A 26,125-nucleotide genomic window follows, 5' to 3' on the forward strand; every position below is an offset into this window, starting at 1 on the left:
CCAGCCGTCCTATATTACATATAGCCTTACCTGCAGCAAACAGGGGTGAGTCTAAAGGGGGGCATTGCGGTGTATTAGATCATATTTATTTCAAGGTATTCATAATACTTTTTCAGATTGAAAGTGAAATAATATAAAACAAGTTAATAAAAAGCCATGAGCCAGTAAAACTGTGAGCCACTGACCGGGGGGGTTTAGGTTGGACACTGAATTATTAATAATATTAATTAACATCTACACCATCAGAACCAGATAGAGGACAGGACATACCCTTGCAGTGGACGGCCACAGCACCATCTGTATTCTCACAGATGTGCAGAAAGCGCCGTGCGATGATGTCGTTGGGCGTGGTGCCATCTGGGAAGAAAAGGTCGTAGTGGCTGAAGCCTGCATCAGTGAAGCGTTTGGCGTCGTAGATCTTCTTGTTAAGACGGATGATAGTAGTCACATTGTGTTTTCTGAAGTATGGGAAGTAAGCCTCAGGAGCATGCAGAGGGTAACCTGCAGTAGGCAGAATGACAACAGGTGTCACTTACATCCTTTAATGCTTTTGTTTCATTGGGAGACTAGATTGGCCTGACTTTGGTCAATGTAGTCACACCTGGTTAAGCTGTGATGCCACATCATCGTCATTTGACTCAGAACACACTATATATTGTTTCTGCTTATTTGATCCTGGAGTATTTGCCTCTTTTCTCATTTCCTAAGGAGAACAGAGATGACGAAAAAACAGTCTGTATTACAACAAAAAAAAAACCAAAAAAGTTTACTGCTCTATTGCTTTCTTTACCTAGAAAGGTACAACCTAACCCGGGTCCAAATAGGTGAGTGCATAAACTATTGCACTACCATGAGACCATTAAAGACAATACTCCTTGGGGTTGCATGAAAAAGCTCAGCAGACTTTTACGCCGGATCCCGAATCTGCTGCGGTGGCCTGTTTGCATAAGCACTTTAATATCACTGGGTGACAAACAATCCACCCAAGATTTTAATGAATATTCCCCTTGCAAGAAATTTTAACTGATAAACTTCTGTCGGGCAGTTTTGAATAGATATGTAATTCAGTTCCTCCCCAAAAATGAATTAATAGCCCAACTCATCCCAGGAAAATAATCATTTACCAACTTTTTTCTTACTTTATTAGCACTCCACATAAATATTCCTAAATGTTTTTGTAAATGACATCCTTCAACTTGACTCAACTCGACTGTTTCCGTTGTTTTGCATTAAAATTGAATACCACCTCAACGTGTGGACCGTTATAGCGATGCATTTAAAAGTTGTGGCATCATTTGTATGTGACACAAAAACAACAACAAGGGCGGATGTCGAGGCGATTGTATGCCAGCTTTTTTTTTCCAGGCTCGGGGACCACGCTGTTCGGTTTGGCCATTTCCCTTGCTGCCGAGTTTCAAAATTTGCAGTTTTGATTTTCATGAAGGAGTCATTCTTATGATCATCGAGTGACTAGCCAACCAGTGGCATACAGTGTATAATTTCACATTTTCAGATAGATTCATGAACTAGGTACCAAATGGAAAACCATAGTGGGAAGGGCTGAGGGAGAGCATGGATCTCCGTTACATGCTTAACTAAGACTATGACTAAGTATGTATTATTGTAAGGTCCACCTTACAATATAAAGCGCCACGAGGCAACTGTTGTTGTGATTTGGCGCTGTATAAATACAATTGAATTGAACTGAATTGAATGAAAGCAATTAACAATCAGCAATCTCTCTTTAAGACAGCCTTTTGACCAAATCTGTCCCCAGGCTTCAAACAGGGAACAGTAGAGGGCAGTTTATAACGTGGGAAGATCCCACAGTGGCACAAGCAGGCTAGAAGTTTACAGAAAATTACAGATTTCATCTGGCCATTGGTGAGTGCAACACTAAATCAACTGGTCTGAAATAAGAAAAAAAATGTGAAAAAGTTGTATAGATTTAAAGAGTTAATATGGCTAATGAACAACAGATTATCTATTTGAAGTGTTTAGATGTGCACAGCTTACAACTTGTAAAAGTGAAACTCTGTAACATAAACTGTTAACCCTATTGGAGTGTGTGCATGTGTGTTAGACTGAAGATTGTAACAGTGAATGAGAGCCCCAGCTGAGTAGAGATAGGGATGTAGCTTACATATATAATTATTAGAGACTGAAAAGATCTATTAAAAAAAAAACCACCAACAACAAAACATCAATTTTCCTCATTTGCTGGTGATTTCACCAATATTTACAAGCTAAAGGCATTTGTAGTTTACACATTATGCAACACAGTAAACTTATATATCTCTACTAAACTAAATGCCTTTTTACATAAAAATGAAAGATTTACTTTTTCTTTGTTATTATTTTATGTGTTACAGAACAAGACACAACACGACAACGCCAATACCTCCTGGGCCATTTCTATGCCATGTCTACCAGTTCACCACCAGCTCATCACCATGACAGCCACTCACTGGGAATGAAGACTGCTAATGCTTGAGAGAGGGTCCTGGAATAGGAAAGACCCCATCAGGAGCATTGCTGAGCCAGCCAATAGGGCAAACTGTGCATTGTATGGCCCATTGGCCACATCTAGTCCCTTGGTTGTTGCTGAATGGCCCACATGAGGTCAATGGTAATTTAAGATTTAAAGTACATAAGTATACATCATGCAGTTTGCATACAGTCTGGCAAATCACAACACAACTATATAGAAGGCTACTGTTTTTTAATTTACTAATGGATGCATGAAGATGATTGTAGGGTTTTTACTAAAATATGGAATTTTATGTATTTATTTTCTGTCATCGGCAGCAACATAGCCAAGCGCTTAGTTTGTGGAGAACAGAGAGCTGTGTTTCAATCACTATGAGGCCCAATGTGCAGACAAAATACAAGAACCTGACTGTTTGTGAGCGGGAACTGCACAGCACACAATGCACCCGACCCTTACGTCGCCTTCTGCGGGTGGTGGGCCTACAGGTTTGTGGGCCCATGTCCCTTTTCGGGTTGTGCCCGACCGGGCCCTACGGACTATGGACCAGCCACCAGTAGCTTACCCTCAGGCACCCTCCCTGGGCCTGGCTCGAGGGCGGGGGCCCTAGTAAGCCTATCCCAGGCAGAGTGAACTGTTCCCTGGATCTTCTGCTCTTACAGGTTTTTGAATCATTCAATTTACCATGGGAGACACTACCGGGGGGCAAAAACATTTCACATTTCCAATGCCTAACTAACAACTATTCTTACCAGTAACAGTTTATAACGACACAAAATGAATACTGAGCAGACTGAGTTTATCTTATTGCCGCGGACCTCATAATTTGTGTAAATTAAATGCTCACCCCTGGTATACCCCAGCTGAAGTAATGGTATATGACCTTCTGATGATGTAACTGGAGGTGTTCTAACCCTAAACCCACTCCACCCCCCATTTCCACAACCGACCAAATTGATAACAGACAAGAATATGCTAAAACAACACACACCCGACTCCCTTGCTATTGCAGAAAAGACAGGCTGCAGTCTGAACACGTTCACTCACCGTTCTCCACTTTAGTTTTAGGATGAGGACCGCTGAAGGCCAAAAACTTTCCTGGTACAATCCAGTTCAGATCTCCATTCTCCACGCGCTACCAACAAAAAACAACAACAACAAAAATCTTTTAGAAGATGTAGCCAAAATTCCATTAAGAGTAAAAGCAAGCACACACATCAGGTTAACAAAGCTAATTACAAGACTATCAATTATTTAGATCATGAATGAATGCTTGCAGTCACTACGCCAGAAATGATGATGAAAATCCTGAATATTTGTCAGTTAAATTTTAACTAATAATGCCCTGAGAGCTGTACTTAATCAAATTAAGAAAATTACAAATACGAGTGGTAGATGCTGTTTATGTAAACAAGGGGAACTTCCTGTATATTTATGTGTATTTCCATCAATATTTGATATAGATAAGAAGTGACAGGGGTCTAAGATGTACCTGTGTGCCTAGTTTGCTTGCTCAACTTATGATTTTGTGCATTATAGTAAGATTCTTTCCATTCTGCAAGGAGTGCTTTTGTCTACATAATGTGAGAATAGTAAACATCCTTTTAGTCTGCAAAACAAACACGCTGAATTTTATATTAATTTTTTGCTGACTTTCTTTAAAACAAATCTTAATTCATTACAAATGTAGACAGAACTCAGTTGGAGTGACTCTCTTCGTGTTTTGCTTTGATGTCTAAAGTTATATGACTGTCAACCAGGCTCAGATTGTTTTTTTTCTGAACCTTTCCCTTCTAACTGAATTTTAAAGACTGACTTGATGAAGTAAACACTGGCAGCGGCTGGTAACTAATGATGTGAGTATTCATACCTCATAGTGTTCGTACTCGTCTACATCAAAGGTTTCGAAGTTGAAGAAGCCATGCTGCAGAGCCTGAAACACAGAATGGCTGACTCTGTAAACAACTGAACAAAACTGAGGGCAGAAAGATCGGCAACAAAGCTGCAAGATGGCTGCAGTAATGGTCTAGCAGAGCAATAAAAGATATAAAAGATATAACAAAAATGTTAAAAATGTAGAACTCAGTACATTACAAGAGTAATTTGATCTATGTAAATGTAATGTGTGTAAACTGTACTATAGACACTAAAAGAAACAGAAAATGTAATAATGCCCACAGAAAAAAGGTAGTGTGGAACATCTACTGTGGAAAAAAAATGTCATTAATCCAATAAACTAAGATTTTAAATTCAAGTACTCAGCAGACGGCACATTGACCTCACCTTCCTGATGCCCTGCAAGCAGTCCAACACAGTCAGGTTGAAGGTGCAATTCCCAAAAGAAGCATCCCTGCAGAGATACATATTGTGAAGACACCATACAGCAGCTTAGCCCATATACTAGGAAGCTAATAGACATTACACAATTCAAAAGCTCCATTTAACACAACACCAACAAAGCACCCTGTCCACTGACAGTGTGGCATTTGTGAGTAGTCCTGTGTAGTCTTTATGTAGGGGTGCACGCCTCCTGGAAGAACAAGTCCCACTAGGAAAGTTTTAGGAGAGCAAAACAGGTTGTCTAACAGTTTTGGCATGCTAGCAGGATGAGCTTTTAAAGCTGAAGAGACTGGCTGTGATGTGTTAACCCAAGCCAATATTTTAGCTGGCCTGCCTGCTTTGTTTGTCTAACAACTATTTATTAAAGGTTATTTAAAAAAGACCGCTGCAGCTTTTCTTGTCTGATGTATTTTAGACTTAAGATTGAAAAGGTCAGTCTTACAATGGATCATTACTGACATGTTTTTATTTAACATCCATATTTTACACACTATTTTCCCAGTTGTACTGAAAATGTACCCAAGCCAGAATAAACTGAAGTTTTCCACTCTATTTTTCAGCAAATGTCTTTGAAAAAGCCATCCACTGGCAGACTCTTCTTCTACATCCTGAAGAGTGTCCCAGAAAGTCGACTCTGTTCATCCGGACGTAGCATTTTCAGTGGGAGAAACATTTCATTACTCATCCAAATGACTTCTTCAGTCTCAGCTGACTACCGGTTTTCCCAACCTTTTTAATAGCATATTTGCATTATGACTGAAAGTAGCACCACTGAATATCAACGGGCCATGAGGTCACTTTCATGTTCATTAATGACCATTGATCAAAGGCCATGAGTACCATTCAGAGAGTTGGAGAATGGCTGCAATCACAACATTGCAGATGGTGAAAGACGTGTCCCTTAGGCCCCCACCTGGATTCAGAGATGGTCTTTCCCTTTTCATATAAATGGCCTCCTTGACTGCCCGCCCAAACCAACGTTCCTCCCACCACCGCATCCTAGTCACTGAAAGAGCGTCCACTGGCCTGAAGGTGTGTATAGACTGCGTAGTCCTGACCTGATGAGTTAGCTTTTATGTGTTGCGCTTCGCCAGAGGTTGTTTGGTTTCCCCGATGTATAAATCATGGCAATCCTCCTGGCACTTCACAGCGTACACTATATTACTCTGTGTTGGGGGACCTGATCCTTGGGGTGCACCAATTTTTGGCGCAGCGTGTTTTGGGGTTTGAAAGACACAGAGACGCTGTGTTTAGAGAAACTGTATCTTAACTGTTCCGAGTCCTGACACATAAGGGATCGCTCCAGGTTTTCGCTTATGCAGCAGTTTCCCTTCTTTTATTGATATGTACACCATCCAAGTTTTAGGTGACCATGTCCATGTGGGTATTCCAAGAAGTAGGTTTAGCTATCAACTCTGAGTTTGTTAACCCTGAGATGAGGGACACTCTGGTTTTCTGTTCCAGAAAGAGCATCAACTTCAATCCTGAATCAGTTACCAGGGTAACACACACCTGCTTGCTGGCAGGTTTTCTTCAACAAACTGAGTTTCCCTGACTCCTCCCCTCCTGCTGCACCTGAACCAGCTGACAGACATCAATTCATCTCATCATTCATTAAGTTGTTATTGGGGTGCATAGGTGAGTCAGTTCATTTCCAGAAGTTTATGTTTGAAACAAACACTGAAATCCCAGATTTACAGTAGTTTGCCATTCTGTGTATTTAACATGAACACTTTTACAGACATTCTGTCATCATTTATTTATACACAGATTTATAATAATCTCAGAATAAAATATAAGTAGCCTCCATCATTTTAATTGTTTAATCAGATCTTTAGTTTCTGTTTTTACACATTTTGTCTCTCTCTTCTTACAGCTGAATAATTGCATTTAAAATCAAAAGTAAAATTAGGATTTAGTTTTATCTAATGAAAATTCTTATTGGCCTAAATCATGAAAGCAGAATGTTGCAATTTAAATATTATATAACAAACTATGAATGAAATAATATGTTTTGGCTGTGATGATGACAGAGTGGCCCAAACTGATTAAAATGACTCTTCTTCCCTCCTGTTTTTATGGATGAATATCTTGGTCAGCACTGACATGTGTTCATATTCCTCGGTTCATTGGATTAAAATTGAGGCTCTGCACTTTATTTACCCGTTGCCATGGTGAATTGTAGAATCAGGGCTCTGTGATGACGGCTTTCTTTCTCTATCAGCTCTGTTAACTCAGGGTGAACCTAGTCCGTTGATTGGACGGACTCTGATCAGCTGTTCTGGAACAGGAAACTCAGAGTTGCTGATCTCAGAGTTTGTTTTTAACCTCAGACTTAGATGAACATGGTTCCTGGAATCTCTCCTGGTCTGGATGAATAAATATATTCCACACAGCTGCAGAGATCATCACTTGTTTTGGTAAGAGGTGGTTTCAGATCCTCAGTGTGCAAGGACTCCGCTTCACTTTGACACCACTCTGACTGAACTCGTCCACACCATAAATAACAGTGCCATTCCTGCTTAATGCTTCGCTTCTGTTACGCACCAACACATCAAGGCCACAGTTACCTGCTGTAACAGCGTTCCACAGAAACTTTCATTTATAACCACTGTTGGAGTGAGGTCGCTGCTGCAGTATACTCATACTATACAATAGCTGTCGCAACGCAGGCAATATATCACCACATAAATGCTGATATAGGAGGAGAAGAAGTCATAACCAAAAGCCAAGACCTTGTCGACTGAAATTTTTTTTACGTTTTTTGGAAAAGAAAAAGAAAAAAAGAGAAAAAAAAAAAAAAAAAAAAAAAAAAAAAAAAAAAAAAAAAAAACACACACTGCTCCAACATCTGGTGTGGCAAAAACAGACATGTCATTTTTATTTTAAACATTCTTCTTATTTCTGTTCAGACTCAGACACCCAAGCTGCACCTCCAACAGATGGCCTCAGTCTTTAGGAGTGGTGTTTGCTGCAGCTGCTTCAGGGGTCTGAATCCTTTATAGCTACAACTAAATGGAGCTGTGATCAGACACTGAATGTTTCACTACTAACCCTCCCTGGAAAGGTGGGCCCTACCCATCATGTTTAATCCGTTAGCAGCCAGGTGAGACCTCAAAGCTTCTCATGAGGCCACCACAAAGACAGAGTCCTCCTCCATTCAACAGCACGCTCAGCTGTTATGTAACAAGTCAGTGAGTGACAACAAAAAGTCCTTTATTGTGAGCACGCACACTTACACAGAGCTCATCTGCTCTGGGTCGGTCTCTCAGTGACTGTTAGCTGTGGTATACAAACTGCTAACACCCTTCACTTAAACGATAGCTGCATCCCTAAACTTATTTTAGTAAGAATGACTTTTGTTTTATTAATGACAAATATTAAATATTCAAAGGAGGAAAACCACAGCTATTTTAGAATAAAAGATAAAATAAGATTTATACACACAATCTAAACTAAGGACTAAAAATGTTACCTTACTCTGTGTTCTTGGAAAGCTTTTCAACATCAATAGGAGGACATTTTTGTGCTGCTGAAAACACACATTATGGTGGTGTAGCCATTAATTGTTAAAAATAATAATTCGGTGTTGAAGGTTTTTTTTTTTAGTTTTGATTGGCTTAGGGTTAGTAGACATGTTTGTTGACATGACCATAATAAAGTGATAAAAATTAGATTTGGGGGATTTTGGGCAAACACTACCTTTCTACTTTTGGATATTCAACATTGTAACCGTACAGCTTTGGTTTAATGCCACAAAATAAGATAATCCCATCAAAATAAAGAAATTTGCATCTCAATACTGATACCAGAGAAGTCCTCTGAAAATATTTTATTTTATTAAACTTCCACAGAGATAATAATGCATTCAAATTATTAGAAACAAACAGTGCTACAGTAGAAAGCAAAAGTGTATAACCAACATATGCTTTCTACTAGCCAAGAGCATTGTAAGGTAGGTGTGGTTAGGTCGCCAGCCTGAAGACAGATCTGATGTTGTTGTTTGCTTCACAACATTTAACTCAGCTCATAAGAACACTAAATACTATTATTTTTCAGACAAGTCACCATTTAATGTTGAAAATGCAGCACACAAATGGAATAAAAAATAATTCTTTTTTTTTAAATCAACCATGTCATTTGAACTGCAAGTTATGGATCTTCAACAGTGCTGGTACAGATGTCTAGTATGGTAAATGTACTTCCTGCAGTAATACTACTGTTGAGAGACTCACCTGAAAGGCAGGTAAGCAGCATTTGAGCCTGAGATCAAAGCTCTGTAGGCTTCTTCTGGGGTCTTCTTCAAGTAAATCACCTGGGAGAGGACAGATATTAATAAAGAATGCATTTAAAAAAAATGCTGAATGTTTTTAAGCAGCTAAAAATGATACCAAAACATAGTTTTGTACAACTTTAGCTATAAAACGGATCCGAATGATGACGGAAGAAGCTGAAGATTTAACAATGTGTTTAAGGGTTTATTTCAATGTAGTGACAAGATAACGTGCACAGAAATCACAGACTGATTAAATGAGGCGACAGGAACTGAAATGTGGAGAATCCAGCAGCATTGCTCACTGAGTCATGAGAGCGTCTCATTCATGAAAATCAAAACCACCTTTTTTGAAACCTGGAAATGACAGAAATGACTACAAAAGAAAAACAAAAACCAAAAAAAAAAAAAAAAAAAACTGCAGTGATCCATGAGTCTAACGAACAAACCAGTCTACCGTTGTGTTTAGCGCTGCCTGTTGCCGTTTTGGGAGTCGTCGTCCCCCCGTTGTTAGCTTCACCTCTCTTATGAACAGCTCTGATTTATACACAAAGATGGATAAGAAGCAGAGATGTACTCACAGCATAGCCACCAATCAGCACAGCCGCGTTGGATCTCTTCCTTTGATCGAAGCTGGTGTAATGAACAATTCGCTTCCTGGTCAGTGTGAATGACTGCCAACAACGAGAAAGAACCCAAGGTTAAACAAAGTGGACATGAAATACTAAATGTATAAAGACTAATTTACACCATGGAGCCCTGCTCTCAAAAACTGACATATATGTAACTGTAGCTGGAATTAAGAAATAAGTGCTTAAAGTTGAGTTTTAAAAACATGTCTAGTGCCATCTTCTGTTAATACCAAACGTTAAGTCATCGGGTCGGTTAGTTGGTTGCAGTCAGACTTACATGGGATTATGTTAGATAAGTAGTAACAGAACCAAAAACTCATGGGTCACTTTTGTGCTGCACCCGGCTGTAAAAATTAGTTTTATGTTATAACTGAGGATATACTGTCCACTTTCACTCTTGCTCTTTAAGCATTAAGTGCTTCTTCATTGATTGGGTAGCTGCACCGAAACGGTAAAATCCATCTGTTAGCCATAATGTTTAGTTTTGTAAAGCACCTTAAAAATGAGCACCGTTTGGTTTTTGCTTGCACGTCTGTCGGGTAAGTCCTGGAAAAGTTTGAGGCTGCAGTGCACAAGTGAAAGCATGTTTTCTCTCAGTCTGAAAGGAGGCAGGCTCAGGACCACTAAACCTGCTCCCTTTGTGTCAGATCAGATCAGATCTTGTGTTACCGCTGTCAGCAGAAGACGTGCTGCTTGGTGTGGGATGAACACGTAGCACAGATCAGTGTTTATATGGGCGTTTTGAGAATGAACATGGGCTGTGGATCCAGATCGTCCAGTCAGCTGGACGTCATGACAAATGACAAGAAGAATGTAATCACTGTGGCAACGTGCAAACAAAAAACAGAGGTTTGAAGTCAGAGGGAGGAGTGGACATAAGATGACACAATCTCACAGCAGGTTGACTGCCACAGAGTGAACCTGCTGTGAGATTGTGTCATGCAGCATCTGTCCTTTTGCATTCTGGGCATTCCTGCACAGGGTGAGGCAGCAGTAGAAACTCACCTTGAGCTTCTTGTTGAGCTTGCAGCAGTATCGGTACAACATGGCCAGGTTCAGAGGCCCAAAGTCTGCGTAGAAGCTGCAGACACAAAGGACATAGAGTATACAGTCAGTCAGACACACAGAAGTCAGACTCCTGCTGGCTGAAAAGGAAAGTGATACAGAGAGTAAAAGTCTCCATTTAAATTCCTGAAGTATTTCTCCTGTAAAGGGGTCACACTTCAACATTTCAACTGTCCAAGCAGGACTAACTTCTTTTAACTTTCAGTCAGGCCTCTAAAATTTCCAGTCATCGGCATCCAGAAAAGCACTCAGTTGCTTTTATCCCTTTTACTTCATTAAAAAAAAAATAAGTAAATAAATAAATATTACACTGTTATTATTATATTATATTACACAATGCATCTCACTTCTTTCATCTATGTGTGTGCCAGGTTACACATGCACAGCTCAAATTCTTGGTACACTCTTCAAATACAACATTAAACACAGTCGTTGACAAAGCTGGTTACAAATGCCTGGCTTTGCAAGTTGTATATAAAACACACATAGTCAGAATGTAGTGCAGCAGGTGTGATATACTTACTTTTCATACACAAACTCGTCATCAGTGCAGAAGTAGTGTGTGTTGGCTGTGCTTTTGGGTTTACTGCGTAACGTGGCGAAATACAGGCGCTCTGTTAGAGACAGATATGAAAGGCAGTTAGATTTGCTGATTGTGGAAATCACTGCCTTTCCATTGTATACCACAACTTGCTGATAAGTTTTGAACCTTCAACGCTTACCAATAAACACACAGGTCAACTATGGGCATTCTGCTTCTTCTGCTTTTATGTTGCGCTGTTCCTGTATGTCTACAACCCTGAAATGAGGGTTCAGGAAGCTCCTCTCTATGTAAAGAGCTTAGCTTTATTTTTATGTTTTTAAACCCACAAGAACATTGTAGTGCAACACAGTCTGGACTGATTATTGCTACAGTTTGATCTTCTGGAATTCTGAATTTAACTTCAGAGATTATGAAAGCCTAATAAAGGCAGCAGGAAAAGGAAAAAAATGGGGCAGAGTGAGCAACATTTTAGGTCCAAACAGCTCATTCATTTCTGAAATCCAAACTTTAGTGATGAAGCATATTTTTCACCCTCTAATCCTTGTTTATGCACTAGTATGAGACACAGACACACACTCATAAAAGATGGCATTGGTTTTGTTGCTTTGTTTTCACCAGCTCTTTCGCTCTGCTCATCGGCTCTGAGTGATCCACCGAGTTATTTAGTTACACACAGTAAGCTTACAATGGATTTCAGAAAATTCGATTTTTTTAGTTTAATTCATAGCAAAACTGATCAGTGTTACTGGAGAGAGAATACAGTGTAGAACTCTCCGAAAAACGTTTTTATGCAATGCCTGCCTCTCCACAGTGACTTTTCTGTGTGCACGATGAATCTACTCGTATACGACAAACGACAAGCTCTGTTTAAAACACGGAGCTGGCAGCCCTGGGGACTCCAAGCACTGACCGCACAAACAGTGCAGAGGATAAGGAACTAATCCAAGGCTAATTCTACAGAATGCTGCTGCTAGGTGTACAGCACTGTTACCCTCTTTAGAAGCATCGATGACTGATCAAATCTGAGAGGATGCCACAATCTCTATTTCAGTTCAGTAGGCGCTAAGCAAAGTTATCCATCAACATCACTTTATATCAAACCAGTCACCAATGGAAACAATCACTAACCTGCTGTGTAATGGCATAAAGTTGATTTTTTACTTATCATTTTAACGTTTATAGGATTTTACTTTTTTTAACTCGACAACTCCCGGTTCTCCGTGGAGTTGTGACAAATAGTTTAACAACTATGTATTGTGCTTTTTTGTCCCCTTGTTAACTCTGTAATAATACTGTTAAAGTTACCTTTGATAAACTCTACGGCTCCCAGCAGCTCAGAGTCCTGGCTCATCCTGAACAAGGCAGACAGGATCGGGGACTGCTTTGCACCCGCCACCGTCACGGATCCGTCTAACGCCTGACCTGTCTCTGCTCCGCCTGCTATCTCCACAAACTTTTCTGAACTGCTAGCAGTTCAATAAGCGGTTAGCGGGCTAGTAGGCAGTTGAACAGAGAGTTTTAACTAAAGTTAGAAACTTTCACTTTAGTTCCACACTGGTCTTTTCAGCTTCTCCCCTCGAAAATACAAGCCTTTCTACTCATTGCTTTCTGTTTTATAACGACAAGTATTCTCAGCCTTCATATTAGCATGTTAGCACCACTCGACGACGATCCGACACTCTAAAACTCAGATTGCCTAAATCCCTCCTTAAGACACGTTACTGTAGCAACGGGAGCCGCTCCCATAGCAACGACAGCCAATCACCAAACAGAACATGCTGCCTTTCTGCGTTGCTTTCAAGTTCCACTGGGAAACAAACAACGAGGCCTTCAATCACTCGGTCTACTCGACTAGTATTTGATAAGCTGGAAAAAGAAAAAACTAGTTGGTTCCAAAAAAAAAAAAAAAAAAGATGTAAATAAAACAGAGCAACGATTTGCAAAGCCAAAAACTCCGTATTTCATTCACAAAAGAACACAAATTATATGAGTTAAAAATGAGTCAATGAGAGGGACAGTTCAGACTGAGCAACTTGGAGACAAAGTGAGAGAGACAAGATTGAGATGGTTTGGACATGTGCAGAGGAGGGAAAGTGATATAAGATAAAGGATGAGAGGGCGGAGGAAACGAGGAAGACCTCAGGGGATTAAATGGATGTAATGAGCAGATATAGAGGGTTGGTGTGACTGTCAGATTTATTATTCTTATTGAATGTGCCAATGCAATAACAATTAATTATCAGTTTTCTTCTTCTTCTTCTTTCCTTTAACAATTTGATGTGTAAGTTGTCTTTCAGATTTGAGAGATCTCCCACAAAAGTTATATCAGGACAGGCAACTCTTGTCTGAGTATCTTGAAAAGTAACAAACCAAGAGCAATCTCAGGCACACTTTATCAAAGAAACACAATTCAAAGGTTGTGAGTCACAAGGCTTTGAACTTTTCCATGTTTTTATATCTTTTACTTTTTTTCACAGTAGCAGTTTAAGGTTTTATGAAGCATTTGATTGTTTTCAAGAGATTTTCCTCTTGCAGTGTGATAACATCTATCACTATAAAAGCGAGCCTGGAAAATGATCAGGAAAAATGCATGGGTTTTTTTCAACTTATTTTTTTATAAATAACTAAATAATATTCATTATGATGGATTTATGGCTCTCTCAGACACCCAACAACCTTGGCCATTAAAAGCATTTACAAAACAGCTTCAAATTTTCAGCTGAAAATCAGACGCAGAGGGTGTCTTTATACTGTAATCATGTCCACATTATGCACACTAGGTAAGTACCAAATGAGCATTTTATATTTGGGAAGTTGAGGCTACTCGCAGTGAAAGAATTTTTCTAATATGACTTGTTGGTATTACTATGTCACTATCTCTCTCTCAATCTAAATCATTATGGCTGATCTTGTGGGTGTGTATGGCAGTTAACATGTGACATCTGGATCATTCAAACAGCAGCTTAAAACCCCTTTAAAGTAAAACCACATCTATATTGATGTCACTTATCTGAGCTGATAAAATGTGCACATTACATGAGTACCACTGTTTAAACAGAAGGTGTTTCAATGTGCTTGCCTTTCAAAGTAAAATCCAGTTAACAGTAAAATGACATTTTAAAATGTTTCCAGCTGCCTTTATCACTCTCAGACCTTTACGGGCTGAAAAATAATCTCTACGTGTTGTTTCAGCTTTCAAATGATTTTAGCCAAATTATAAAAGAACTTAAAAATAAAAGTTCAAAATTACATAAGCTGCTTTTTAGGGGTTAAAAGAGGATTTCTTTATAATATAAAATAAGTGCGTTGAAGTACAGACACTTGTGCCAAAAAGTATGCTCTGATAAAAACTGAAGTATTGACTTAACTGATTCAAGTAAAAGTGAAAAAGTATGGGCTCTGAAATGTACTCAAAGTAAAAAAAATTAAAAAGTAGCTTTCTGGAAGACATTTCTACCAGCCATTTATGTGCAAAGCTAACTGAACTATATTGATAAACTAATAAAACTATGATATTACATTGGAATACAAACATTTTAATCTAAATCCTAATTCTAATAAAACAGAGAAAAAGAAAGGGAATTATTAATTATTTTTTTTAAACGGTTCTATTTGCTGTTGCCTACATTGTAGATGGTGAGTCTTCCTCAACACCTAAACAGAAAAATGAGTATGGGGTTAAAGTGGGGTTCGGTAGGTGGGGGGATGTTAAGAATAACTGTGGTGGCTCAGCGTCGGGGCAAATATCACAATACAAAATGATTTCTAATGTGGGTTCCAGTATATTTTCTTTGTGTTCAGGCTGTGATCGGTTGACCCGAGCTGCTGAGGCTGCTCACAGGTTTACTGGTCTTTGTGGATTTACACAACTGAACGGAACAAGATTCGAGCAACGTGCTTCGGGACTTTCTGAACCAGTTTATCTTTGTCTTCCTAAATGACATACTCATCATCTCAAAGAACTTTATAGACCACCACAACTATGTTTTCCAGGTACAAAGACAGCTAGAAAACAGACTGTGTGTTAACATGAGACAGGTGCATTGAATCTGTGACTTTTCTTGGATTCATTATCAAAAGTGGACAGGTGAAGGTAGACCTAGCCCAGGTTTGCAACCATTTGACGCTCAGCAGAGATGGTTTTCTTTGACACCTCTAGTCAGGTTTACGGTTTATGAGCAGTGCTCTTGTAGCAACGGAAAAGCAAAATGCATCCGTGTTGCTTTTTCCTGCCTGTTTTATTTGTGCCCAAAATAAATCTTCAAGTTCTCCACCTGCAGGATTACTTAGACCTGTACTCCACCTGTACATGCATTGTCCCTGGATTTTGTCATTAGGTTGCCTCTGCTATCACTTAACAACGTCATTGGAGAATCAATCTCCAAGCTGCTCATTTCATTGCTCTCCTCTAGCTCCCTGCAGCACTACAAATGAATCAACTACCGATCAACCATGTGATCCACCTCCAGGGGATACTTGTTGTCATCATCTCAGACAGTGGCCCTCAAGTCACCTTGAGAGTCTGGAAAGAGTTCTGCATTGCCATTTGGCCAAATGTTAGACTCTCATCTGGTTTCCAGCTGCAGACTAATGGCCAAATCGAAAGAGCCAACCAGGAGCAGGAAGCAGCCTTTGGTGTGTGGTATCAACCAACCAGTATAAACCACTGCAACAGGTCTCACCCTATTTGAGGCATCTCTTGGTGACTGCCCACACTTGTTGCTGTCTGAACAAGGTGAGCTTACAACACCATCTTTGTTGCTGTCTCCAAATTACAGTGGTCCATTTTACATTTAGGCCATTATCAACTCTGTTTCTATCCTCTGTTTTCAGCCTATCACAATTGCTCCAAGAGCACACCAATGACTCATCCAGGCCAAAAAGAACCCAAAACATCTAAAGAACTGCAGACCTTGGCTCAGTTAAGGACAGAGTTTATAATTCAACAATAAGAAAGAGACTGGGCAATAGTGGCAACGTGAGTTTCAAGAAGAAACCTGCTGCTGAGCAAAAAGAACACAACAGTTCATCTCACATTGGCCAGAAAACATCTTGATGATCCCCAAGACTGTTGGGAAAATGTTCTGTGACTGATGAGACAAAAGATGAACATTTTTAAGGTTTGACTGCTGTTACATCTGCCATAAAACGAACACAGCATTTCATAAGAAGCACATAGCAGCAACAGTTAAACATGGTGGTGGTAGTGCGATGGTCTGTGGATGCTTTGCTGCTTCAGGAACTGGATCACTTGGTATAATTGGTGGAAACATAAATTCTGCTCTTCTCATGCTCAAAAACCCTCCAATGAGGTTGAAGCAATTCTGCAACAGTGGGCCAAAATCCAGCACCACGGTGTGAAAGACTCATTGCAGTTGTTGCTGCCAAGGGTGGCACAAGTTTTAAGGTTTAGGCAGCAATTACTCTCTCACACAGGTTTGGGTAGCTTTTATCTTAGTCTAATATTAAAATTTGTTTAATATGTGAAACATGTAAGTGCAATGTAAATAATGAAATTCTGAATGCAATATAATTTCATTTAAATTAGATTTCTTCCTCCAGCCAAATCCAAGACATCAGCATTTCTGGATAAACAAAGGTAACCAAGGTCAAGGTGTTTTGAGTCTATTATCTGTAATTAATGGCAAATCCTCAAGCAGATGACCAAGAGACGTGCTTGTTATGGGGCTTAGGCCTCATTTAGTCAATAAAAAGTCATATTTATAGATAAATATGAAAAAGAATATGTCATTAAAGTTACAATAATGCGTCCCTACAATAAATAGGAGTTTCTATTCTTTTCTTTTTCCTATGTCTTTCCTAAGTCAATCAAATAGTTTCTAGAAAATTCTTTAAACTATTCTGTGTGAAATGCAGGTGAAATGATCCTTCCTCAGACCGAGTTTGTGGTAAAGTTTCCTTCTGTATTTGTATTACAGAGTAGTCCTTTAACGTCCATTGAGCATCTGTATATATCCCAATGACGACTTCAAACTCACCTGCGATCAATGAGATCCACACACAGTTGGGAGCTGATCCTGATCCAGGTCCCGGCACTGGTACCGGTCCTTGTCCAGGTCTGGGTCCTGGCTGGAGTATCAGAGGGTTGACCTGGTGGGTCCTCCAGGACCCGGTGTCTGCCATGCTGCAGGGGAACAAACAGACTGTAAGGGTACAGCTGAAGGAAAGCGGTGTCAGGTGCCCTGGATTGGGTTACCCCTGGTTCCAGAGGGGACAGAGGTGTGAGTTTACAGCCTCCTCAGGTTTCAACACACATTCTGAGCTGGACTTCCTGCTATGCACACTGTACATCATGTCACCTACTTCAGGTGAGTTAGAGGGGCAACCAACACAATAACTGATGACATCACGGAAACAGGACCATAGGACACAGGAAGTCCAGGTCTATATTTAAAACCAGGTTTAGAATAGTCAGGAGCCAGTTACCCATTTAATCCGCAGTCATAGGCACACATTCAGTTTTTACATCAAAAAAACTTTGATGCTATTTGGGAAGAAACTGCATGGGGTAGAAAAGCTACAAAAATATTTAAAAAATCCTGCCAATACCTAACCATTCAACCACCCACACAATACACAGTGAGTAACATACATTTTGAACATGTCACCAGTTGTCTAAGTAAAAATATTTCTGAGGTGCTATTGATATGAAATTTTCACCAGTTTTTCAGTGAAATTTTCAGTACCAACCCATCCAATCCACACATGGAGAGAAATCAAACCATAGATGTCCATAATTTAATTTATGCGCAATAATGAGAACTGACACAGGGCAAAAGTATTGAAAACATGAAGAAAGGGAGATCCAAACAGGCATGGAAAGTCATGGCCCAAAGCCCAGAGAGCTGGATGTGGAGCACTCTGTGGAACCTGAGGAACAGGTGGTGTGAAGAGTTAGGGTCATCCCCTCCTGCCAGTTCTGGGGGTGACATAAAACTTAACTAGAAAGACACCACAGGCCACAACATAAAATAAAAAATGTTTTTTAAAAGATTTGCTGAACACAGAATTAAAAAAACACTGCTGATTTGGCCAAAACGGGCCCCTCGTACAGCTGTAAATCCTCCTATTAACGACTTCATCAGTGCCCGTAACAGTACGGGCACTCTGATGTACTGATAGAACTTTGTTTTTCTTTTTGGTGGACTGATTTTCTCTCTTATATCAATTTATACACTGGATCTGCACACAACCACACAAGCGTCCCTTGATACATGCAGCAAACACAAACACACTTTTTTCTATTGACTCGGTGTCTTGTCCTGGTGTATGTCCTGTGTTTGTGTGTAGTAACTGGTTAAGTCATCAGTCCAAAATTAAAGTGGTTACATATGAACTGCAATTCTTGAGCCTAAATCTTGCAACCATGTAAACAGTAGGAGTGTGTGGTCAAATATCTATAAACCTCCACTCACAGCTCCTACACAACAACATAAAGCCACAGCACAGGGCTAATTGTAAATGGATTGGCTCTTACATAGCACTTTATACAACATCACATTCACACACATGCATCTACATCAAAGTGCTTCCTACTATTCATATGAACACCAGGATCAAACCACCAACCCTGTCATTAGTCGGTAACCTGCTCTACAACCACCCCAACTGAGAACTTCCTCCTTTCTAATCCCCATATCTGTATTAAGCTTCTATTTGCCATATTTCAGATCTCCTGTAGGTGAGACCAGTAAACTGGGAATGCTGTACATTTGCTGAATGAATTTTATTTTGGTTCAGGAAGCACAGCAGTCATCTCTTCCCAGTCAGCCTGTATGCTCATCTGTAGAGGCCCGATAGATCGGTTCATAGTGGGCATGCTTCCAATAAATGTAGATTCTGAGCAAAAACCATTGCTTTTAAGAAATCATACTGAAGGTTACTCGGTAGTTGAATTGCAATCAGTTTTATGACGCGTTTGAGCAAAGCATGCATATAAACATAGAACTGGAAGACAGTTTATTCATTTTATTGGTCAGGTTATGATTACAACTCAAAACTTCATATGTATTGGTCACTGTTAGATAATCAGCAATGCTGATTTCTGAACTGGACTGAAAAAGCCTCTCAAAAGTCTAACTACTACACTCCACATAGTGTTAAATAATCCTGATCCTTTAATCGCAAAGACCCTTCTTTGCTGAGGGTTCAATTCTCATGCAAAAAGCCAAAATCTCAATCAAGGCTATGGATATATGAAAATTTTCAAAACTCTGAACAAAGAAAACTCAAATTTGACAAAGGAGGATACTGACCAAAAAGCAAATGTGCTTTCAGTCAAAGAGCAACCAAAGAACCAGGAAAGTGAAGTGCACATGGGGAAATATTGGAAATCTTTCCTTGAAGCAGTTAAAAACAGGCAGAAACATGTGAACACGAGGAGATTTATTTATTACAGTATTTATGGAAAAAACCCTGAGAGACAGAAACTAAGAGGGTCGGCCACGTTTGGAGCAGCTACCGAGCGTGGGGTCAGTGTGTGCACAGCGTGTTCTGCTACAGGTTGGGGTTCACCGCTCCTGATCCTTGACATTCGATGATGTAGGTGATGTTTCTGCTCAGCTCGTCTTCGCACTTTGTTATTGTGAACTTTGCCTGCAAATACAACAGCACACAAGGTTAATGACTGATCAGCTCGACTCAGACAGATCCGAGGATGACCTGAGGTGCTGCGTCAAACACCAGGACAAGATAAAGAAGCAATATTAAAACTGGAACTGTGACTCGCGAACAGAAAAGGCACCATTGGCCGAGTCTTGTGCTGCAAGAGTTTCTGACCTGAGTCAGCTGCTCTGCGATGTGAATTGCTGTCTGTGTGTGTAGCGTCACAGCACCAGTTCGAATCCGAGACGTTCCCTTTGCCAGCGCCATGAAGATAATGAGCTGCAGAGGAGAGTCAGAGTAAGGTCAGAGTAAGGTCGCAGAGTGTGTGCGTGTGCGTGTCGCTCTCTCTCACACTCACCTGGTCCTGCAGGAATTCGTCCACGCAGCCATTGTGTCTGATGTTTTTCAGCAACATCTCAGCAGCTTCGATACCCACTTTATCTGCATACACACCTAAAAAACAAAAATCCCATGTACTTGAACATCTGCACTGTCAAAGAAAAGTCTCATCACACTGTTTCAGAACATCAGCCCAACAAGCATTCAAAGCATGTTTGTTTTCAAAGAGGGGCATGGGAAAGTAATGACTTCATATAAATTACATTTCTCAATGAGGTGTCAACATTTATCACATTACTGCAGCATTGCTGCCACCTGCTGGTTCGTGTGACTCCTCACCTTTCTTTCCCAGTGCTGAACCAGCAAATATGCAACCTGTAGAGGACTCAGCGATGATTCTGAAAAAGAGGTGAAAAAGCAGTCAGGGGCTGATCCTTTGGGAAGCATTGGCAGTTTTAAACCAAGAGCTTCATAGTGTACGGCCTCTTAGACCAGGTTTCACAAAGCTAGAACTCCTCTTCATGCTGATGATTTTAAATAATCAGGACTCTGGCCAAATGCTTTTCCCCTATTCTAACGTTCCAGAACATTTTTTCTTCCTTGCATGCCAACGCTGAATGTATCGTATGTTCAGAGCTTACATTATTCCATTTCCATTCCCGCAGGCCTTTTCCTTCTCTTGCTGTGGCTGGATGTTGATGTAAAGTTCTTTGATTTCCTTCCTGATGGTTCGAACAGCAGCAGCTGACATGTCTTTAGCCAACTGTAGAAAACAAAACCTACAGTCAGCTCAATAAAGAAAAGCATACCTGACATTTTTCACATTTAGTTTTACAATAACAGACCACGCAGCACCGGACAGTACATTTCATTCGAAAGTTCCTTAACTAAGTTTAAGAAAGTGAATCCATTTCCACAGAAACCTTGGCTGCATACAACCTTGGCTACAGTGGCTCTTCTTAAACAGAAGGCAACAAATCAGAGAGGTTCAGATTTTCTCTGTATGTTCAAGGCACAACTTGTCCTGGCATCACATATGTTGCCCATATCTTTATGCCATATTTATCTTGGCATGTACCGTTTGAAAGGGCAGCATCTCCTAAAGCAACCAGACACTCATCCAGTGTGCTGTTTGCACTTGAGATATAGATGAGAGGCTGGCACTCCCCATACTCCAAAACTCTCTGACCACTGCTAATTTGTCTTGTATCACGATTGTCTAAATGATTCCCCCATAACAACACGGAAAATTTCTGGAGTCACATGATGGTCTTAAAAATTGTCTGACTAGAATCTGCATCCCATAAACTGCTGGTAGATTCATTTCTGGGTCTTTGCACAGTACAAGGGTAATAGCACATTGTTCATCAGGAATTCAGTGCAGTTGTGGAAGATTGTACTCCAAGGGCAATTCCAAGGCATTTGCAAACATGACAGTTAAGTGCTAACTATACTGTTATGCACTGTCCCCACTGCTGTTCTGCACAGGACTCAAACCTAACGCCAATTCATCGCAAAGAGTGGATATGTTTATATATTCAGGAGTGGAGTGCACTCCTTAGCCAGGTGGAGACCGAACGACCAAGTCCAACACTAGGCTGTTGGGTCTCCAGCTGTCCGTGTCCACAACAGACTTAAATCAAGGCTTAAAGTCACCATCTTGGACTCTAGCTGGTGATGTCAGTTCTTATCCTGTTCTGAAGCCTCGGTGAGCTTTGTGTAGCTCAATATAAACAAAGTGAAAGACTGTATAAAAGATGGACGTAGCAAGGTCATCACAATAGAGAGTTTCAAAAAAACTGATGTGAGTAGGAGGCCTCACTGTGAAACTGCTTATTCATTGGCTAGCCATTTTTGAATGACAAGTTATTAGCCAACGAGCTAATAATGAGCACAAATAATCCTTTCTGAAACATAGCATGTGGCTAAGACTAGTTCATTAGCAGTGACTGTATTAACAAAAAAAATAACAAAGAAGAAATTGTGTACCGGAAAATTAATGAAAGATTGGAAAAATAATCCAGTACACAAGAAAAACAAAAACACAACAGTCGACGCAGTAAAAACCATAAAATGAGTAATGTGAGTGAGTGTGAACTTTACTTTGAAAGGTAGAACTCCAGCAACATAAGCTCTACCATAGATCTTTGTGATGTTTCCTCTCTCAGTCATTGTGACAGGCGTCAGCTCTTTGATTGGATTCACCGTCACCAATACCTCACCTCCACCTTTAGGGTAGAAACCCCTGACACAAATACACAGTACACGGTCAGATACACACAAGTACTCCAGTAACATTTCAACTCTGTAGATCTTGGTACACTGACCTCATTCTGATGTCACAGTCAAAATGGACTCCAAACTTCTCCACAATGGGTTTGAATACCTGAAGACAATAAAAGATACAATCAAATGTAATATAAAAACAAACGCTATAAACACACACTTAAAGTTCTCTGCTTTCACTTTCACTGGAAGTGCATCAGGTTAAGCACCAACTGAAGCTCTGAGTCAGTTAGCAGGGTAACAGACTGTGGTAACCCGCAGTTTCTCTCAGGTTGACTAATATCACAAGCCCATCAGTAAACTCTGTCTTATCACTTTCTACACATTTGATCTTCACTCTTTTTCCTCATAGGCCACATCAGATTACTGCTGAATAACTAGATTTAAAAGTCAAATAGAACTCTAGCAACATCTAATGAATATTAGACTTGGGTGGATGACCACTGACAGCATAAAAAGTTGTGTTCTATCAAACTTTAATGCGGTCTATGGAGGATCAGAGTGGTCCAAGCAAAATAAAATGACTCTTTCCACTCTAAAGGTAAACATCATGGTCCATACTGACACAACGTACTCTTCAGTGAGTTGGAGACTGTGTTCTTGGTATTGGGGTACCAATGATGATTACTTTGTCTGTTATAGGGCCGTGGTGTGTCTATGTCGATTACCTTGATAGTGTAGTCAATCTGAGGAGCCATCTCTGCGTTGGTTCCTCCCTTCAGACACAGCTGTGAGGCAGCATCGGCATAAAGAGCACAAGGCAGAGCAACCTGCAGCAGGAGACACACACTCCTGACACACACACACACAAGAAGTGATTATATATAGATGTTTAATGTTTAAAACAAAAACAATCAATAGCTTTTGTATTACTGCCAGATAGCAGCTGGTTACTTATTAAGTAAGCGATGCAGTCAGTGGGTCAGACTTACCCTGCAGTCTGCGTGTCAGCCGTGTAGTTCCCAGCCCGGGTTTTACCAGGAGTCAGACTGATGTCAGTGGAGCCAATGCTGGCTCCTTGAAGACTGCCAGAACACAGATCTGAGACCAGCTGCAGGCCGGTCAGGTGCTGTGGTCTGCACACAATTGATCAAAATGTTACCATTTGAAATTTCAGAACTCTGTTCTTTTACTGGGATTTTGAGGGGGCTTGTGTCTCCAACTTTTTCAGAACGAAATAGAAATGCACACGAAAACGTCGCAAATAAAACGAACCGAACAGTAATTAATAAAATCTAATTAAGATCGCTGATTAAAAGCCGAGGAAATTCTGCGGCACAGAGTCGTGAAGGTTTCTGCTGAAGCTGCTAAAAGTCGTGCTGTGCAGACTGAAGCTGAAGGTGACAGATGGTCTTCTTTTCACACAGAAGCTGCGTTTTTAAATCAGCTGAGTCTCAACAAAGGCACACAGACAAACCGGGAGGTATTTAACTAATCAGCGTTCACACGGTAGCGCAAATAACACCAATGTAAATAAATCGGACAATCGGTTGTTTTTGTTAATACTTTTATTAAGTTAACCGATGCATCAACTTTAATGAATAGGCTAACACTAGCCTGCTAGCACTGAGCTAGGAACTCACCTCAGACCCGGCGTGCTTCTGCCGGCTCGGATTTTGGTGATTTTGATGGAGGACCCGATGATGCAGCTGAGCGCCGCCGAGACTCTCAGGATCTGTCCGCCCTGCACAGAGCAAATGAAGGGGAAACAGAAGCGACATCAGCGAGCTAAAAACCGCCTGCTGTCCGCCGCGCTAGCATTGTGCTAGCACATTAGCGGCGGGGAAAGCCGGCAGCTTTTCATGTGATCACCTCCCCAACATAAAGTGAGTACTCACTCCTTCCATCACGCTGCCGTCTATCTCCACAGCCTCAGATTCCATCTTCATTCAAAACAAAGAATTTTTTACTTGGATGCTGTTGCTCAGCTCAACTCCAGCTTCCCGTACTTTTCCCTTGTGGTTGTTCTTCTTCTTCTTCGTCTTTATCAGCGGTTGACAAAGAAGGAATTGGTGCGTTACTGCCACCAACTTGTATGGAGTGGGAACCAGAATGACACTTCAGGATTGGATGCTATTATACAAATGGGTTTGTCTAAGATACCTAATTATGACCTGATAACTTTTACTTCCTGGGTTATTTCTAAGTAAACCAATTAAATCTAGTTTCAGTTTCATTCTATTTGGGTTTTGAATCAGAGACTGTCTTTTTTCTTTCTCATACTCCTGACAGTATAATATTACATGCTCTACTCTCAGCACCCCCACAGTACTTACATTTTTTATTGCAATGTTTCCCTAAAATGTATGGTGTATAATTAAGCCCAGTGCACCTTAATATGAGACGTAAAATGATTGTGTCTTCTCTACTCCTTCTCCCTACACTTCTTCATCTATAACCAAATGACTGCAACCACTTCCATTAACTTTCAAACTAAAATGAAAAAAGGTGACCACACTAAAACAGTTTTTTTTTCTTTCCTCCAAGTGGTGGAGTAGAAAACATGATTTTGTTTATTTACTAAAATATTTTATCTGTAGTTTATGGAATACAACATTTTCCAGCCATTAACTCTCCTCAGTTCCTTTCGAATTATTTTCCAGGAATTTTCAGTTTCTTCAAACCATAAAAATGTCTTTAAAGTTTGTGAAGGAAGCTAAAAGTAAGGATGCTTTTAGCTCTATTTTTTGGCCACCTTGTTTAATGTGGCTAAAAATTCAAAACACATCAAATATTCCAACTTAGATAGAAGAGCATTGCTGAGGCCCAGCACTGATGTTGGATCACAGTTGGTTTTCCAATCCATCCTGGAACAGATTGGATTTGGACTCAGTCCAGGTCATGTTTTTTTTTTACTGCAATTGTATTTCTTAATGACCATTTAGTAAGAAAAGTTCATGTTGAACAGCATTCCAGCTTGGGGGCTAGTCTGTTCAGCTGCCATAGGTGAGGTACACTCTGGATAGGTCACCAACCTTTAAACTGTAATATGAATTTTTATATATAACTTTACATAATAATCATGTATAACTAATAAATAATTTTTTCTAGTTTACTATTCTGTGTATAAACCACACCTGTCCACAGAATCAATTCCTTCTACTCCAAATGCTCCACCACTATGGTCAAGACCAAAGAGCTTTAAGAGACATCAGGGACAAACTGTACACCTGCACAAAGTTGAAATGAGCTACAAGAACATTAACAAAAAAGCTTGGTGAGAAGATGACAACTGCTGGTGAGATTATTTGGAAATGGAAGCAATATAAAATGAAAATAATTCACAGTCAGTCTGAAGCTCCATACAAAATTTTGCCTCATGGGTGAAGCTGATCATGAGATAAGTGCTGCTTGTTAATGATCTGATGCAGTTGGGATCAGTCACCAAGAACACCATTGGTACCACACTACATTGTAATGGATTGAAATCTTGCAGGTCCTCCTGGTCAAGAAGGCATATGTACAGGCCTGTTCTAAGTTTGCTAGTAAACATCTAAACAATTCAGAGAAGGATTGGAAGAAAATGCTGAAGT

The 26,125-nt window shown here is 40.2% G+C and overlaps 2 protein-coding genes and 1 long non-coding RNA gene across 7 annotated transcripts in view; 1 reads left to right on the plus strand and 2 right to left on the minus strand.

The window, feature by feature from the left end:
* Positions 1-9,607, plus strand: part of LOC146499104 (uncharacterized) — a 43,678-nt gene extending 34,071 nt beyond the window's left edge. Inside the window, exon 2 of the long non-coding RNA XR_014870069.1 lies at positions 7,602-9,607. This is a non-coding gene — a long non-coding RNA (uncharacterized LOC146499104). The remainder of the gene's footprint in view (positions 1-7,601) is intronic.
* Positions 1-19,203, minus strand: part of cdc14ab (cell division cycle 14Ab) — a 31,613-nt gene extending 12,410 nt beyond the window's left edge. For 3 of the 5 annotated variants that reach the window (XM_085137022.1, XM_085137026.1, XM_085137021.1), the window contains exons 1-9: positions 17,342-19,203; positions 11,322-11,412; positions 10,739-10,814; positions 9,683-9,775; positions 9,064-9,143; positions 4,772-4,838; positions 4,359-4,421; positions 3,536-3,623; positions 271-501 (exon numbers count right to left, since the gene is read on the minus strand). In XM_085137022.1, coding sequence (XP_084993148.1) covers positions 271-501; positions 3,536-3,623; positions 4,359-4,421; positions 4,772-4,838; positions 9,064-9,143; positions 9,683-9,775; positions 10,739-10,814; positions 11,322-11,412; positions 17,342-17,486 — 934 coding nt within the window. In that variant the 5' untranslated portion in view covers positions 17,487-19,203. Of the gene's footprint in view, positions 1-270; positions 502-3,535; positions 3,624-4,358; positions 4,422-4,771; positions 4,839-9,063; positions 9,144-9,682; positions 9,776-10,738; positions 10,815-11,321; positions 11,413-12,647; positions 13,056-17,341 lie in introns of those variants that run through there. The other 2 variants (XM_085137025.1, XM_085137023.1) reach the window with 2 other exon arrangements.
* A 113-nt stretch (positions 19,204-19,316) lies between these two features.
* Positions 19,317-24,602, minus strand: rtca (RNA 3'-terminal phosphate cyclase). Its single transcript, XM_085137031.1, has 11 exons — positions 24,431-24,602; positions 24,176-24,276; positions 23,525-23,668; positions 23,261-23,384; positions 22,634-22,692; positions 22,410-22,551; positions 20,948-21,069; positions 20,646-20,704; positions 20,326-20,420; positions 20,142-20,246; positions 19,317-19,958 (listed from the first exon to the last, which is right to left on the minus strand). The coding sequence occupies exons 1-11, from the start codon at positions 24,479-24,481 to the stop codon at positions 19,860-19,862; spliced, it is 1,101 nt and encodes a 366-aa protein (XP_084993157.1). The 5' UTR covers positions 24,482-24,602; the 3' UTR covers positions 19,317-19,859.
* Between the last annotated feature and the right edge of the window lie 1,523 nt (positions 24,603-26,125).

This window comes from Neolamprologus multifasciatus, chromosome 17 (assembly GCF_963576455.1).
Source record: "Neolamprologus multifasciatus chromosome 17, fNeoMul1.2, whole genome shotgun sequence".
Taxonomy (NCBI): domain Eukaryota; kingdom Metazoa; phylum Chordata; class Actinopteri; order Cichliformes; family Cichlidae; genus Neolamprologus; species Neolamprologus multifasciatus.